Source organism: Podarcis liolepis (assembly GCF_965112155.1).
Source record: "Podarcis liolepis genome assembly, chromosome: 16".
In the NCBI taxonomy this organism is placed as follows: Eukaryota; Metazoa; Chordata; class Lepidosauria; order Squamata; family Lacertidae; genus Podarcis; species Podarcis liolepis.
The window spans coordinates 9,995,766-10,013,101 of NC_139567.1; the positions used below are offsets into that span (position 1 = coordinate 9,995,766).

The 17,336-nt window shown below is 47.5% G+C and overlaps 2 protein-coding genes across 5 annotated transcripts in view; one reads left to right on the top strand and one right to left on the bottom strand.

Annotated features, from left to right (window-relative positions):
* ADGRA2 (adhesion G protein-coupled receptor A2) overlaps positions 1-10,622 on the top strand; it is a 115,524-nt gene extending 104,902 nt beyond the window's left edge. Inside the window, exons 14-19 of the mRNA XM_083480359.1 lie at positions 552-760; positions 1,863-1,990; positions 2,313-2,436; positions 3,105-3,250; positions 3,642-3,731; positions 4,852-10,622. Of these exons, the coding sequence (XP_083336485.1) occupies positions 552-760; positions 1,863-1,990; positions 2,313-2,436; positions 3,105-3,250; positions 3,642-3,731; positions 4,852-6,088 (1,934 nt within the window). The 3' untranslated portion in view covers positions 6,089-10,622. The remainder of the gene's footprint in view (positions 1-551; positions 761-1,862; positions 1,991-2,312; positions 2,437-3,104; positions 3,251-3,641; positions 3,732-4,851) is intronic.
* Positions 10,619-16,962, bottom strand: LOC310695739 (transcription factor IIIB 50 kDa subunit-like). 4 transcript variants are annotated; one of them, XM_083480630.1, is made up of 6 exons: positions 16,918-16,938; positions 16,434-16,502; positions 14,365-14,527; positions 14,119-14,178; positions 13,122-13,443; positions 10,619-12,413 (listed from the first exon to the last, which is right to left on the bottom strand). In XM_083480630.1, exons 3-6 carry the CDS (start codon positions 14,516-14,518, stop codon positions 11,705-11,707), a joined length of 1,245 nt encoding a protein of 414 aa, XP_083336756.1. In that variant the 5' UTR covers positions 14,519-14,527; positions 16,434-16,502; positions 16,918-16,938; the 3' UTR covers positions 10,619-11,704. The 4 variants fall into 4 exon arrangements, with proteins under 4 accessions (XP_083336756.1, XP_083336755.1, XP_083336757.1 ...); XM_083480629.1 differs by lacking the exon at positions 16,434-16,502 and having other exon boundaries at positions 16,918-16,962; XM_083480631.1 differs by lacking the exon at positions 16,434-16,502 and having other exon boundaries at positions 16,766-16,921.
* Between the last annotated feature and the right edge of the window lie 374 nt (positions 16,963-17,336).

Here is a 17,336-nt window from a genome sequence, read left to right on the forward strand (position 1 = left end):
TAGCATGACTAAACTGCTTCTGGTGCAACAGAACACCTTGATGGAAACCCAGAGTGCACGGAAACACCATTTACCTTCCCACCACAGTGGTACCTATTTATCTACTTGCGCTGGTGTGCTTTTGAACTGCTAGGTTGGCAGGAGCTGGGACAGAGCAACAGGAGCTCATTCCGTCATGGGGATTTGAACCGCCGACCTTCCGATCAGGAAGCCCAAGAGGCACAGTGGTTTAGACCACAGTGCCACCCGCTCTCCACGCTGGTTACTCCTGCCTCAAAGGGCATTGCTTAAGAACCCATGTCTGAAAGCCAGCATTCATACTGTGTGTCTTTCCTTTAAGAATGAGGAAAGGAATAACCAAATGAATCAGGAAATATATATCTGTGTTCTTTTCAGATAATGTTGTTGTTGTTTGTTGTTGTTAGGGTGTATGGGGCGTTAGGGGAGGGATATTATTCTGTCCCTTTCTGCTGTGCAAGATAGCATCTGTTCCACTCAGCCTGAAGGCAGCTTGCAGCCTCTTTGCCCATTCCTCGTTTGGTCTTCCCCAGATGGCTGTGGAGCGAGCAACTTCAGTGAGCCCGTCGTCATCTCGCTGCGGCATTTGGGCGAGGGCACTGACCGCATGGCCGCTTCCTGGGACTTTGACGTGCTGGCTGGGTACGGGGGCTGGAGAGCTGAAGGCTGCCAGCTGATTGGCCTGGAGCCCAACGTCACCACCGTCAGCTGCCGGCACCTTGGCAACGTCGCTGTGCTGATGGTGAGGCATGGGGGGTGGGGTGGGCTGGCCCACCTAATCCAGCACCCGCCCAGCCCAAGGGAGGTTTGGGTTGCTTTGCCCAGCTATAGTCTATTGGCAAAACCTATTTGGTGTTTCGCAACTTTCTGACTAGTTGCAGGACCTTAGGCAGACCTAGCAGAGTAAATGCAGAATCCACGGAAGCAATTGGCGATTTGGCTGCAGACAGGATAGACGAAGCAGGAACCAGGAACTTGTAGTTAGGTGTTTATTATATACAGTGGACTATATACAGGAACAGAACATGGATCTTTAGCTAGCTCTCTCATACACCACTCACAACTCTTACACTGACACAGAACTACTGAACTCTGAAATACTGAACTAACACATTCCAGTTAATAGGCCATTACTCCCTTGAGAGAGCTTGACCAATCAGGAAGCTGTCTCCATGTCTCTGTTATCACCAGGCAGACTTACTCCTTCAGATTGCCTTCTGGCTGTCTGCCAAACCTTAATTGACTCTGTGTGAGTAGCTGCACGTACACAGTTTCCCAACATATTCAGCTAAGGCTGCCATGCAGGTAGTGAACTTTCCACAGGAGCTGGAACACCGAGATCCCCCTCAGTGCTTTAATTTAAATTAAGCTGCCTTAATTTCTAACCACTGCACTCTGTTGGACCTTATTCAAAGTGTTGGTGCTGACCTTTAAAGCCCTAAACAGTCTCAACCCAGCATACCTGAAGGCGTGTCTCCACCCCCATCGTTCAGCCCGGACGCTGAGGTCCAGCTCTGAGGGCCTTCTGGCGGTTCCCTCCCTGTGAGAAGTGAAATTGCAGGAAACCAGGCAGAGGGCCTTCTCAGCAGTGGTGCCCTCCCTGCAGAACACCCTCCCATCAGGTGCCAAGGAGATAAAGAACTACATAACTTTTAGAAGACATCTGAAGGCAGTCCTGTTTTGGGAAGTGTTTCATAGTTGAGGCTTCCCTCCCCGCTTTGTGTTTTGTTGGAAGCTGCCCAGAGTGGCTGGGGTAACCCAGTCAGATGGGCAGGGTATAAGAAATAAATTATTATTATTATTATTATTATTATTATTATTATTATTATTATTCTCAAACACAGGAACTGAGCAACTTTCCACGTGAGTCCCCGAGCCCAGCTGAAGTGCTGCACCCTGTCATTTACAGCTGCACTGCTCTCCTCCTCCTGTGCCTCTTCGCCACCATCATCACGTACATCATCAACCACAGGTGAGTATCCTGCCCCATCTCCCTCGCCTGGCCTCATCCTGCCCCCATGTCCTTAGCTTCTTACTTGCAACAAGGCCAGCGGGTGTCACTGCCTGCCAGCTTCTCCCACCTCCTCCTTTGTCTCAGTGTCACCTTTGTAGGACTCAGCGGGGGGGAGGATGGGGATCGATCCAGAATTCACTGTCCTTGGCCGTGAATCTACCTGCTGTTGGTGTACCTTGCCTTCCGCCCTACCTGCCACAATGGGCACCAGCCACCGCCCGCCTGTGGTCCTTCCTTGGCTCCTCCACCCACCTTCCTTTTGTGCCTGTTTTTCCCGCAGCACCATTCACATCTCCCGGAAGTGCTGGCACATGCTGCTCAACCTCTGCTTTCACATTGCCATGACGTCGGCCGTTTTTGCGGGGGGCGTCACCCTTACCAACTACGTGGTCATCTGCCAAGCGGTGAGTATGTCAGCAACGTCTAGGCAACACGATGACCGTGTACATGCGCAATAAACAATATTTTATAGAATTCCTTCAAACCATAACAAGTCCAAAATGAAATCTTTAGTCTGAAAATCTTTAAATGAAGTGAGGTACCAGACTTTGTACGATGAAAGACGAGCTGCGAAGCTTTGTGTATTCAGCAAATATGATATCCGACACTGAACATTGATTCCGGATATAGACTACTGTCTTGTAGAATTCTTCGTCAGTGTGGTGGGAGGATATAGAATTGCTTCATAAACCCATCTTATTCCGAATGAATGTATGTAAGTGAAAATATAGAATGATGTGGAACAGTGCTCATGTAATAATGTAGTCACTGGTGAGTATGGCAAGGAGGACCTCATCCTGTGCGCAAGCAGTTGTCTTTCCAGTGGCACACTGGTGTTGCACCCAAAGGAAACAGCAGCAGGCTGCTTTTGCCTCTGTAAGAATGCCCCGTGGGCATGGCATCACATTATTAAATGGAATAAATAACACGGAGATGGCATCATTGCCGACAGCGTTCTTGGAAGCGCCGTTGTCATGGGGCATTCCGTCCCAGATCCGGCAAGTGTCTCCCAGCCCTTGAGTGCAACTGACCCACAGGAGATGACTGTGTCCTCTGCCTTTACTCTGTACAGGTTGGCATCATTCTGCACTACTCTGCCTTGTCGACTCTTCTGTGGATGGCGGTGATGGTGAGAGTGATCTACAAGGAGGCCACGTGGAAGGCACCACAGCAGCAGGAAGGGGAAGCCCCCCAGCCAGCCCCCCGCCCAATGCTACGGTACCGAGGAAGAAGGTCTCGTAGGGAGGGAGCTGTAGGCTGCAGGAGACGCCCCTGCTCCAAGTTTACAAAACTGGGTTCAAGAGGAAACTAGTCATGACGGCAGTAATTCTTCTGAATACCAGTTACTGGAAACCACCAAAGGGGAGAGTGCTGTTGTGCTCAGGCATCTGGCTGGCCAGTGTGAGAACAGGATGCTGGACTTGACAGGCCACTGGCCTGATCCAGCAGCGATTCTTACAAGGCGACTCTTGTGCCTTTGGGGAGTGGATTGCTCCTTTTTGAACCAAGGGAGGGGGACTTATTCTCTCCGTCTCCAGCCCATGGAAGGTTTGCAGGTATAATTCCCACATCCAGGAGATCAACAGTGGTGATTTTCTTTGTGTTTCAGATTCTACCTGATAGCTGGTGGGATCCCCCTCATCATCTGTGGGATTACAGCAGCAGTCAATATCCATAACTACGGGGATCATGACTCCTAGTAAGTAATCCAAAATGCTCCTTTTTATACAGCAAGGCTTCACGTGTTAGGACCCCATTTATGGGCAGGACTTTGGAAAACTGGTGGCATCGCACAAGTGCCAATTCCTGGGATAGATCAGGACTACCAATGTTGCTCCTTCCACCTATTGCAGGACTCCAACTCTCATCAGGTCCAGCTAGTATAGCCAATGATCAGGAAAGATGGGAGTTGTGGTTCCCCCCCCCCAAAAAAAAAAATCTGGAGGCCAGCATATTAGCTGCTGCTGGGCTATATGCTCTTAGTGTGCCTCTATTGGCAGAGATTATTCACTTCCTTCTGGACTCAAATCACACCTCCCACAGAGAAAAAGGCCTACAGTGGTTACTCTTCCTTCTCCTCTCGCTGTTTCGTGCTTGGAGAAGGCAAGGCAAGAGGCTTCAGGGATTAGCATAGGATCACCCTACTAGAGCATGGGACTTGACAGGCAGCTATGCCAAGCCCAGGCACCAAATCTTTGTAACACTCCTATGGTTAACTCCCGTTTGGGAAATACATAACAACCAAGCAATGCAGTAATTATCAGCCACAGGAGGGGCGCAAGGTGCACGGTTTCTCTGCCAGGCAAGGTGCAAAGCCCTTCTTTTGCACCCTGTGAAACATAAATGTGCAGAGTTTTTTTTAAAAAAAAACTGACCAACCGCCCCCCGCCCATGACTCCCAAGCCTTCCCCCAATTAGTCAAAACAAAGGGGGAATGGGAAAGGAGATTGGGGGAGGCTCGGGCGTTGCGGGTGGGCGGCCGTTGCCCAGTTTTTTTAAAACTGCGCATTTATGTTTCACAGGGTGCAAAAGAAGGGCTTTGCACCTTTATACAATATGCATGTGTGCTTGGGCCCAGGGTCTTTTGCCTCACCATCCCCACTACTGACTCAGCTAAAAGAAAAGAAAAGAAAAAGTGCCCCGATTCATTGAAAAAAAATCTGGTAACCATATTAGCAACAAATGGAGGGGCATGGGCTTTCCATTGCTGTGGCAGACCTTTGGGTTGATCTCCCAGGACTCACCCTACATTCTCCCAGTTACTTCAGAACCACTTGATAGTTCTGCTGAACCTTCCCCCTCTCCCCATTTCCCTGCAGTTGCTGGCTGGCTTGTCAGCCAAGCATCGGGGCCTTCTATGTGCCTGCGGCTTTCGTCCTGCTCGTCACTTGGATTTACTTCCTGTGTGCGGGAATCCGATTGCAGTGCCAAGCCAGGAACCCCAAAGAGGCGCCCAAACCCCTGGAAATGCGTCAGCGGCTGGGTGGCAGCAGCAACCTCTTGACAGACTCAGGGTCCATCTTGGTCACGCTGAATTCTACCCCGCACAGTGCCGACGTCGACGGCGTTTACTCTTTAGGGGTGCAATTCTGGGCTCTTGTCATCACCCATTTCCTGTACATCACTCTCTGGACCTTCGGGGCCATGGCGGTGTCCCAGCGCTGGTTCCTCCTGAAGGTGGCCTTCAGCTGCCTCTACGGAGTCACGGCTGTGGCGTTGGGGCTCTTCATCTTTGCCCACCACTGCGCGCGCCGCCGAGACGTGCAGGGCTCGTGGTTCGCCTGCTGCCCCTCTTACAGGAATGCTTTGCCCATGCAAGCCTACGTGCACCCCGGGGTGGGAGTGGAGGACGGCTCCCAGGTCTTCATTGGCTGCAGCCCTGAGGCGGCTCAGTCCATCAAGTCCTCCTCTTCCCCCAGCAGCAGCAATTCCGCCCCGGGGCCTTGCAAACTCAACAACCTGCAAGTGGCCCTCGGCCAGGCAGATGGCAGCCCTTCTCAGACGGCCTGCTATGAGGACGCCGAGCCTTGCAACAGCAAGAGCACCCCGCCGGCCAGGTACGCCAACAACCTGCACGGCCGCAGCAGACACCACAAAAGCAGGACTAAGCAGTACCGAGAAGGGAAACACCAGCAGCGCCTGAAGGCTCTGCGGGGGCCTTCCTCAGAGCACCCGACCAGCGAGAGCGGCAGCCTCCCCACCAGCCACTCGGAGAGCTACCAAAGCAGTCGGAACAGCCCTCTGAACAATCGGCGCCACGGGGTGGTCCCAAGCCTGGAGTTGGCCCTGACGCAGTCCGACTTGAGCGACGGCAGCGGCGGCCACCACCACGGGGCAGACTTCAGCCAAAGCCAGCGGAGGAGCACCAGCAGAGACAACCTCAAGCACCAGGCCAATGCCGCAGCGGAAAAAGAGACTAAGAGGCGCTCCTTCCCCCTCAACACGGCCAATCAGAACGGGGGCCTGAAGGGCAGCGAGTACGACATAAACCTCACCGGGGCTGACAGCGCAGCCGGCATGAAAACGGGTCTCTGGAAGAGCGAGACGACTGTGTAGGGAAGGGTCAAAGGGCCAGGGGGCTGGAGCAGGTTTCCCCAGCCTCGGGCAGGAATTAGCAAGGCACTGGCATCTTGCTGCCAGAGCCTGCTGACGCAAGCTGCAGAGGCTGATGGTGTGCACTATGTGGGGCTTGGGCAGTGCCTGGTTGACCACGTTCCCAGACCCCCTGCCCTGCAGTCGAGAGGAAAGGTCACCTGACATCTGAGTTGCAAGGGGGCAGGGTAGGGAGAGGGTACGTGCATCACATCCTAGGAACCACACCATGCTCTCCATCACCGATATCCTGTGCACCAGGTGACTCGGCTGCTCTTTGTTCCTGGGGATCTTTTCCTGTCCCCACCGAACAAGCAGCGGTGGCCTAATTCGTACGGTGAAAGACAATCATTTGTTCTGGAGCATTGCAATCTATATTATATCCCTTCTGCATGTCACTTAGATCCTAGGTGCTTTTTTATTTTATTTTTTTGGTATGGCATACCAAGGAAAGCAGTGTTTATAAGCTGAAATCTCTAGCATTGTATGTACATATGTATAGGCAAAATTGCTATCCAACTGAAGTGCCTACACACTTTATGTTAAAGCCATCAGTGTTGTGTCAAAGAGCTCTTGCCTTCTCCACTCCCCCCTCCTCCAACATAACCTCAGGGCCAGTTCTCATGGCTACGCTGTGGCTCATTGTTGATGCAGCCAACAAACCACCAAAGCTGGAGACAGTTGGTCATTTTTAACAGAATTGATGGTAGTAAGGCAGCGGCATCATTTTGCTCATGGGGCTGACCAAGGAGGTGGCTCAAACCATGTTGCTCCTTTTAAGTATTTTTTTTGGGGGGGGGGAAGCACTTTTAAACACCTTTGAGACATTCCCATCTGCTTAGTTCCAAGGGGGGCGGGGACAGTCCACTGTTTCAAGTTAATGAGCAGTCGCATGATCAAACTCCTATTGAATCTGCTACGTCAAAAATGAGCTCCATGTAGCCAACTAAGTCCTTGGGCTCTTTCTCAAAAGCAGCAATCCCTGCCAGCAGGCTGATCACTCCTTGCCCACGCCAGGCAGAGGACTTCTTGCATTGTATTTTGCAATCCCACAGATAATTGCACTTGTTAGACATGGGAAAAACTGGCCGTGAGAATGTGTTGTTTTCTAGTCTGGCTGACCCCCTTCCAAGCTTGTAAAGCTGTACCTACACTTTCAGAAGACAAGGAAAGATGAGAGAGGTTCAGAAGAAGAGGAAAGATTGTCAGGTCAAGGTGTGATTGGCCAAGGTGGGTTGCACCAATGACATCAACCTTTTAAAAAGTTTTTTTTCCTGTTAAAAAGAACGGGGTGGGGGCAAATGCATTAAATGTTCAGAGGAGGAATTGGGTCAACTGCAGATTCGCTAAAGATAAAAAGGGCACATAGAGGGTCAAATCAAAGTGGATCTGTAGTTAAAGGTGAGTCTTGGGGTCTGAAACAACTGAAGACTAGGGTCAGGGAAAGAAGATGATGTGCAATACCCTGACATGAGCTTTGTCTTAGAATTGTTTAATGATAGCAGCAAAAAGACCGCCACTCCTCCTGCCTCTGAATTAGGCTGCAGAAGTTCCTGATAGATTGCAAGTAGATTTGTGCTTGTAGGGTACCAACAGGCAGTTGGTGCCACCTTCGGAGTCATCATTTTGCATTTGACTCTAGACTGGCTCCAGTTGGTAGACCAAGAAAAAATCCAGTAGGGGTCAGGATAGATTCTGCAAGGCAGATGTCTGTTCACACCTGGTCTTAGCCACTTCGTGTCAAACATGTAGTTCATTAGGAGGCAGCTGCCTGAGCCTTTTGCTCCATTCTTCTCCTCCCTATCCATAGCCTTACAAAACCTGGTGCAAGGTGCATGACCTCTGAAGGTCACACTGAGATGCAAAGTGAGAAGAGGTCCTCAGCATGACACAGTGCAATAAGCCATTTCCCCCCACCCTAAGAGGGAGCAAATGTAGCTTTTTAGTGACCATATTTAGCCCACCGAATTACAGAGCTAACGTAAGTGTTTATTTTAAAAGCCATAGTCAAAACGCAATCAAGCAAAGTATCAGCTACAAGTGTGCTTACCTCACTTTCATGGCATGTACTTGGCCTTGCAGAAAAAAAGAAAAAGGGGAGCGTAGCTTCTTTGTTTGTATGGCACACTGTATGGCAGTTTTTCTATCCATGTTAAGAGGGCCAACACCACCCAATCATTTAACTGCTCTTGCAAAAGGAACCCAAGTGTTGTTCACAGAGACAGGACACATGTCCTTAATCTACTCAAGTCTGCAAAGACTACAGCTTGCTTTGGAGGGAGAAACAAGTTCTCTTCTTTCCTGTTTCTCTCCTTTCTACTTACTGATAAACATCTGGATTTCCAAGTTTTTGGGAGAAAAGTGCGTGTTTCAGGGTGTGGGAAGGTGTGTTATTAATTTAAATCAACGTGGAACGCATTGTGCAATTGGCTCACAGACTGGCCAACAGAACAGAGACAGGAACATTTCAGTGGGCGATCAAAGGCTATTGGCAAAGCACTTGGATCATATAAATCACACCCACGTTTTTGCAGAATTAAAACAAGCCAACCCGCTATAAATTCCAACCAGGCAGAGAGATTCTTTTATTATTTAGGATCATTGTTGTGCATTGTTTAGAGAGAGAAGACTTGTGAGGGTTTTCTGTTCACACCCATAAACCATTATTATACCCAGATGAGTGCTGTCAGTAACACTGGTGGGGGTGTAGAAGTTGCTTAAAGCAGCAGAGTGAGAGGGGCAAACATATGGGAAGCTAAAAAGACGACAGAGGAATTTGTAGTAGATGACTGTGTGAAAAATCCAGACAAGTGCTTAGAAATGCTGTCTCCACACACTCCGGCCCCATTGACCTCCGAGGACATGCTGCCACTTTCTTCTGCATCATTTATGCAATACTAACAAACATTGACTCATGAGCAAGAACAGTGAGATCTTATGAGAGCCACAGATGTAGGAGAACTAAACATGTTGTTTTTCCTTCCGTTGAGTTCATTAGATGGGTTTTCCATATTTGGGAAAGGGGAGGAGCATCCAGCTCCTAAAGACGTAGGCATCCTGCAAGGAGGGAAGTCAGCCGAGAGCCACAGTTAAGTATCCTTAAGAATTTACAGGAACATGGTGGGAGGGATTTTACAGTGAGCTCACCCCACGATTCTAGCATAACCTTTAAAGGCCTTTCTCATGCAAGCAGCCCTACCCATGTGGGTGTGTCTCACGAGGCCAGCTTAACATCTGGGGCTTTTTTTTCAGCTGGAACTCGGTTGCGACACCTCTCTGGTGGGCTCCATTGCCATTCTAAGAGAACAAGGGAGGCGTTCATTGTGCATTCCGGCACCTCTTTTTCTAGAAAGGTAGCACTGAAACGTCTGTGGGGTAAATGCATAGAAAAGCACTTCCCACAAAGGGCACCTGTGTCTCAGAAGCGGCTGAAGAATATATTTGTCCATTTTCAAGGGTGTGTGTGCAAGAAATCTGAACAGGCCAGGCTCCCCGCACAGGCCCCTCTTCTCACTTTTTACAATTTATATCACAGCAATAACAAACAGCTGCTAGAAGAGGAAGCACATTTACTACAGTAAGTAACAGCAATGAATGCAAGCAGGGGGTGGATGCCAGGAGGTATCTCCACAACAGAACCATAGCCTTGGGGGAAGACACAAACTGGGTACTATAAATAAATGTATAATTTTTACGCACACGTGTTGAAAATTCTTACTGCTCCTTTGAAATCAACTGTGCAGTGCTTACTAAAAATAAAGTCTTTATTCTGAACATGGCAGAAGATCAATGTACTCCTAGAGACAGGCAGGCGTACGCAGTCTCCTTGTCAGTAAAACACCACCTACCTCAAAAGGAGCTGCAAGGATTGTTTTGGTCCTCATGCTATTGGTTCCACCAGTCAAACAGGCAGAGCCATAGGCAATCAGTAGGATCCACAGTGGCTCTAAGAGCTGGCATGGAAAGTTGGAGCCCTTAAAGGGCCATGAAGCACTTATTACCTCCCAATCCCTGAATCTTCCAAGAACTGTTCCTTCTCCTCCTCAATCACCTCTTTAGCAACTACAATGGTTTCACAATTGCTTCCTCCTATTTAGCTTGAGAGCAGATCTATTCTCCTTTCCCTTACCTCTGAAAATTCCTTCTTGGTTTTATATTTTTTATATTTAAATAAAGGCCTAAATCATTTATATGTCAGTACTACAACCCACATGATATTGCCGATGCTGAACTTGTTATATATGCTTGCTACACTGAAAACAGTATTATCAGAAAAGCTTTGTATTATTACCTTATTTTGTCTGTTTACATTATGAGCAAATGACATATCACAAAAGAAAGCTTTTTGAGTGACAACTGTGCCAAAGAACAGAGAGCTTTTTTGAGAGACAACTGTGCCAAAGAAAGCATTTAATAGGGCTTTTGCATTTTATAAAAATGAAGTGTTTCTAGCAGATGTTTCTTGTTTAATATATTAAAGATTTGCAACATCCAAAAAGTTACCTATTGCTTTCTTACTCCTCTGGCTCTCTTGATACCTCACACAGTTCAGTATCTGGTTGGTCATAAAGTCATTTTTTTTTAAATCAAATCTGGCAGTAACAAGAGTTTGGCCACAGTTACAGAGCAATAAACAGAATTGTGCGGCAACAATTTGAGCAACTGAACAAATCACATATGTCAGTAATGTGACATACAAGCTTGTCTCTCAACATGCATGTAGGGACAAAAATTAATTAAGCAGCTCCATTAATAAGAGCGACTGACTCACCACCCCTCATGTGACACGGGTATGATGTTCAGCAACCACCATACCATGTTCTATAAAGAGATGCTTGCAAAGCCACAACTTTTTCTTCTGGATCTAGGTTTAAAGCATGCATGTCTGAAACAACTTGCAATTAGATTTTTACTCTTCCACTCTCCCATGCCTAACTATGAGGACCATAAGTAGACCAGACAAACACTCATTCAAGTCAAATGCCAACTCAAAGAGGTATTTGTTGCTCTAGCTGGCTGACTGCCTCCACCCAAACTTCAAGAGTGGATACTACTTCTCACCCAGAGATACGCAGGGAAGCCTGCCAATCTTTACACCAAAAGTTGTCCTAAACAGCATGCAAACCACTGCAATGCGGCCACTTCCTATACCTCTTCTCAGAGTTGAAGGAAAATAATCACACAACCTTGCCAACTGGTTACTAGTGGTCCCTACTTGTAACCAAACTTATCCAGGCCACCCAAACCTGTCTTCAATTATTACCACAGTAGGGTGGAAGGAGCCATGCCTGAAGGATGCGGGGGATTCTTAGTGGGACAGGAGAGCTGGGGGGGGGGGGGGAATCACATCTGGCAACCAATGAATCCCTTTGCTTCAGACAGTAGACAAGTCTAAAAAGCCCAGGACACAAATTTTCACAATCCTCTAGTGGTTATGATGGCTCATTTACCAGAAGTAATGTATTTAGCATTAACTCCGGAAGTGTATACTCTATTCTTACCAAACTAAGCCTCCTAGAGATAATATGTATCAGAAGGCTATTGCTTGCACGCCTGTCTGAATCACTTGCAGCTTTGAGGTCACAGGCACGCTTGAGCCTTGCTAAACATCTCCTTTTCTTCTGGAGTCCGGATATACTGCTCTATCTCACTGTCTAAAATGGGCTCATCCCCAGTGATAGCAGAATCTTCAAGGCTTAGCTGAGGAGTTCGTAGCCTCTTTGCGGGGTTCAAGACGCAGGGTGGGAGCAAAGGTTTCCGCTTGCTGAACTTCTGCTTCTCTCCTGAAAGGGAGGCCTCTTCTACTGTTGCAGCGCTCTCATCGATTAGCTGCAGTGGCGCAGCTGCTGAGTCTTCTAGGTCACAGTCTTCCGTAGTATCCACGATGCGGAAGGCAGCCTGTAGAAGCACACGGCGGTGCCGCAGAAGGTCACCGATGTACTTTGCCACACTCCGACGGTCCACTTTCAGCACTCGCAACCAGCCCAGCTGAGAAGCCATTTGCAGGAGGATGTTATGCAGCTCCTTCAGTCTCTGGTGGGCTGGCCGGGGAGCCTCCATACCAGCAAGCTTACAGAACTGAGAAAGGGTGCAAGTGAGGCGATCGACAGGCCGGAGAGACTGCCAAGCCAGGAAGGCTGCTGCTGTCACTATGGGGATGGGGTGCCGGCCGGTCACCAGCCACGTGTCGCTGGCAAGTTCTACCATCTGGATAGTCCTTGCCACCAGCTGCTCCTTTTCTTCCACAAACTTAGTCGGGACGCTGGGTGAATTCTGGAAAATCTTGAAGCTGGAAAGATGAAAATCAAACAAGCCATTTAGATAGACTGCCTTGGGTTGGGAGATGTGGCAGGATGGAGAAGACAAATAGAAGAAAGAGGAAAATAAAGCATTCTGTGAAAGGGCAAAGGGCAGAAGGCCCTGCATTTTCCAAGGACAGCACAAAGGCAAGCTGAGCAGCTTGAATCAAAAAGGCAAGCATCTTCCATTAACCAGCACTATATGGACAGGGCTGAATTTACACTCTTCCTAACTTGTGCTCAACAAAATTCTGTTTGTTGGCTTCTTGCCCTTAATAATAATAGGAAGGATTTCCAAGCAATTACGGGATTGGTAGCAGGAGCAGAATTCACAATTCTGAGAATGATTTGTTTAAAAAAGGAAGTTTGCTGCCCCTGTGGCTAAAGAGAAAAGCCTGGAACTGCCTGAAGTGCCTCAGATGAAATCTCAGAAATCAGGGAGTTGGAGTATACATGCACATATGAAAATACCCATTTCTTCCATGATGGAAGCACACAGCACACACAGGGTTCCTACATCCAAGCACTGACCACACCCATCCCTGCTGAACTTTAAGAAGCTTGCTGTTTCATCAGCCTTCCAATCAATATACCACACAGTCTGTATGATACTTGTAAATTCTGTCTCTGAAATATGGAAATTGCACACCAACTTTGAGAAGTATTGTCAAGGAAAAGGCATAAGAACTTCAACATACCTGTTGAGGTGGGTTTTCACCATATCCATCAAGCTGAGCGTAGGCACATCCAGTGCCAGTTCCTTCAGGAAGCGTAGATAGGTCTTTGCAAACAACTCCTTGTCTCCATAGAGTAGCAGGCAGACTGTGCCCATGGTCAGGGGCCAGTTGTGCTGGCGGCAGGTCACAAAGACGCAACAGCCCACAAGCATCTCCTTCTTCTCCAAGCTGACTAAACTGAAGCAGGGACGTTTGATTGCCTGCTGGTAATAGGACACGGCTGTATCTTCAAACAGAGAAGGAAGCCGCAGAACTTTGCAGAGATCCCGAACACGTTTGACTCCTGTGGGGGAAAATACCACAGCAGTACTTAAGAAATGTTTCCACATACACATTTATCAGTGACAAATCTAACCGCAGGGTAGGTCTTTGCCTGTATGAAGCTGCCCATATACTAAGATAATCTGTGGAGGCTCTGTTTCACATGCTCCCACTTTTAGAGGATAGATGGGCGGCAATCATGGACAACATATTTTCAATTGTGGTAGTGTAACTGGAGTGTCCAAACCAAGCCTACTTTGGCTTCTTTTCGATACTACAGAGAACTTTTTTAAATGAACGCCTTTGGGGGCTCTAATTGAGAATGGCTGTTAGTATTGCTGTTTCAATATTTGTATTTTAATTTGGCTTTTAGTTATGTATTGATTTTTAATTTTTGCAGCTGTACACACAATTATAATGGCCATTTAATGGTAACGGAAAAAGACTGGTCCATGGTTAACCAGTCTGTCAATGATTCAGGTGGGATTTGATCAGGCAATCAAACTGAACTCTGGACTCTGTGCACCTCTAAAACTCTAAAATGGGTTGTTTTGATGTTGCCCCACAGCAAATAGGTAAGACTGTTTTAAAAATGCAAATTTCTCTTTGCTTTTAGAAAGTGAAAAAATGCAGCTCTTGTGGATGACAGGCACATTAATTTCCACAAAGCATCAACAGAGTAATGCAGAATACTTACCTCGCTGTACACAACGGCTCGTTTGCTCATTCTGACCAGTACTCCGTGAATATGTGACTTCTACGAGATAAAAACACATATATCAGCCAAACTTTGGTCCAAGCTCTCAAACATGCACCCATTTTTAAACCGTTGAATGGTGTAGGGCCTGTCTATATTTGAGAACTGCTTGCAAGTCATATCCCAAATCCTATGTCTTTGTAAAATACAAAGAGTTTTGAGCTATTTTGCTATTCTTTGCCTCACCTTGTAAATGTTCTTCATCAGCATATGTGGTTGTGAGAAGCCCTTCAGTCAGAATGAAGCCACAGTCTGCGCACACCAGCTGGTTCTGAGCATAATGAGAGTCCTCTACAATTTCCAAGGAGCCACAGTCTGGACACTTCTTTTGGCTTGACATCTTAGCAGCCTGAAAGCATAAATCAAGTCCACAGTTGGTCACTGATATTTTGGAATTATTTAATTACAGTGGTACCTCATGTTACATACGCTTCAGGTTACAGACTCCGCTAACCCAGAAATAGTACCTTGGGTTAAGAACTTTGCTTCAGGATGAGAACAGCAATTGTGCAGCGGCGGCGCAGCGGCAGCAGGAGGCCCCATTAGCTAAAGTAGTGCTTCAGGTTAAGAACAGTTTTAGGTTAAGAACGGACCTCCAGAACGAATTAAGTACGTAACCAGAGGTACCACTGTACTTCCATGTATTACGTTTACCGTATATCCCACCTGTCCTTTGAAGAGCTCAAGGTGGTATAATGGTTCTCTCCCCACCCAATTTTTATTCTTACAACAACTCTATGAAATTGGTTGTATTATTGTTATTAATAATAATAATATTAATAATAGAATTTATATACCATCCTATACCCGGGGGGGTTTCAGGGCGGTTCAAAGAATAGTATCAACCTAACCAGTTGGAATTACCCACAGAATTGTTGATTTTTTATCATTTTACTAAGTATTAAAGTATATCAAATTCTATTCGAAAACCACAGTCACTGCCATAATGTTAGAAGACATAATAGGACAAAAAGTATGGAGAAGACCGGAAAACAAAGTCTTTTTATTTCCCTCAAAATCAAGGTGTCCCCTAGCTTGAAGGCCTACCATACTCTCACATTTGAAAAGTATCATCACAAAATCAGTCTGAGCATTTTGTACAGAGTTACATTTCTGAAAAGAGCCACAAAGACTACCAGAGATTTGTGGGGGCTCTGTTGTCTTCAGTTCTGATATATAGAATGCAGCTTTGATTAGGAGGGGAAGGAAACGCTCTCAAAGTACTCAGCTCAAATTACATAGGGCCTGATCCTGTTGTCATTGGAAACTACTGTATTTAAAGACTACAGTGGTACCTCTGGATGCGAACTGGATCCATTCCGGAGCCCCGTTCGCATCCTGAAGTGAACGCAACCCACGTCCGCACGTCGCAATTCTCCGCTTCCGCGAATGACCTCATTTTGAGCGTCTGTGCATACGCAAGTGGCGAAACCTGGAGGTAACGAGCTCTGTTACTTCCGGGTCACCGCAGTGCGGAACACAAAAATGCTTAACCTGAAGCCACTTCAACCCGAGGTATGACTGTATTGGTGGGGGTGAGGTGGGGTGTCACAGTTTGTCCAAAACTGGAGGGAGCCAGGATGTGGGGCTTGCGGTTTTTCCTCTCGCATTTGAAGCACCACCAGCGTTTCTATTAGAGTTTGGTGCTAAGAAAACACCTAGTACCACGAACACTTTTCTGGTGGCCTGGCAAGACTTGCCCCACAGCCATTCGCTAAACAAGTGCTTCATAATTTTAAAAAAGGGCACGGAGACAAAGTTGTTGTGGAAAGCTCCTCCTTTGTTTTTCCAGAGGCTCCTAAAGGCAAGTGAATAATGCTAGGGCAACCTGGAGTGCGGGGAAGAGATGTGAACTGCTGGCTGGTTAGGGGACACAGAAAAAAAGGGGGAAACTGACTTGTGTGATTTTGATAATGGTGATGTAAAAATTGGGGTTTGGCTTTTGCTTCCCAACTCCCCATAGGACTCTGAGTCCCCTAAGTCCATGATTGGCCAGAGAAGAATGGATGGAGACAGAATCCAGTGGAAAGCAAGGCAGATATTTATTTTTCTGTTGCAACAGAGTCCCCTCCCCTCCTTCCAAGGAGGGAGAGACCCTCAACAAAAGTGTGCAGGAACCTTTAAAGACTTTTGACATTGCCCAACCCCCTTAGCCAAAGACCACCCCAAAATCATCATACATATATCATAGGAGGCGGTCTACAGCAGAAACCCTGCCTACCAGGATACCTGATAATGGTCGCCGATTGCATTACCTGGGAAGCCTGGCCATTCTTTCGTGATGGTTAATACTTTAGTTCCGGAAGCCAGGTCACAGGCTCACCCTATTCATACACAAATACACCCTTAAGACAGGATTTGCAAGCGAAAAGGCAATAGGGAGGCTTTCCCTATTTGCCTCCCTCACTGCAGATGAGTATTTGAGGTCATTGAGAGTCAGAATGGCTTTAGGATTGCTCTCCCGTACTATTTCAGACACATGGTTTATATATATAGATATGTGTGCATTTATGAATATTTATTCTATATTTGAGGCCTTAAAATTCTTATAACAAGGGAGAGGAGGAGGATTGCTGGCGGTGCTCACAGAATCAGCGGCAGGTGAAGGGGGTTTCTGCCCACGCCACTCGCGGCTTGCATGCCCTCCAAAAAAATCCCATATCCCTCCCAAAAAAACCCGGCCTGGCTCCTAGACAGCCACCCAGGAGCCTCTTTCCCCCTTTACGCGGGCTGACTTACCTTCTCGCCGCCGCTTTCGCAACACCGGAAGAAGCCGGGGGAGCTTTTTCAAGAGGGCACACGCTCCTTCCGGGCAATCCCCATGGCAACGGGGCAATCGGGCCCAGACACGCTCCAACGCTAAGCGGCCTCCGGAAAGAAACAAATGAGCGCAGGACAAAGGTTCCGCCAGAGCCGCTCAGCTCGAGGGCGTTAGAGATGCGGCGAGGCGGAGCATTTGTGTCTGGACTGAGGGGTTGTCAGATCAACTGGAATGAGCTGAAGTTCCAGCCTTTTAAGCTCATTTTCTCGGAATTTATTCTTGGAATTTAATAAAAAAGTTAAAAAACAACACCAGGAAAGCTGAAGACTTCCTTTTCCATCTTTGTAGTAAATCGTCTATTAGCAGCCTCCCTTTGCCTCATTTTCACCCTATCTTT

Excerpts from the sequence above, each read along its gene's own strand:
- LOC310695739 (XM_083480628.1), bottom strand. The coding sequence starts at position 15,515 with ATGCGAACGGGGCTCCGGAATGGATCCAGTTCGCATCCAGAG. Across the intron at positions 14,528-15,473 it reads GATCCAGTTCGCATCCAGAG|GCTGCTAAGATGTCAAGCCA; the intron begins GTACCACTGTAG and ends TTATGCTTTCAG. Across the intron at positions 12,414-13,121 it reads GTGAAAACCCACCTCAACAG|CTTCAAGATTTTCCAGAATT; the intron begins GTATGTTGAAGT and ends TCATCTTTCCAG.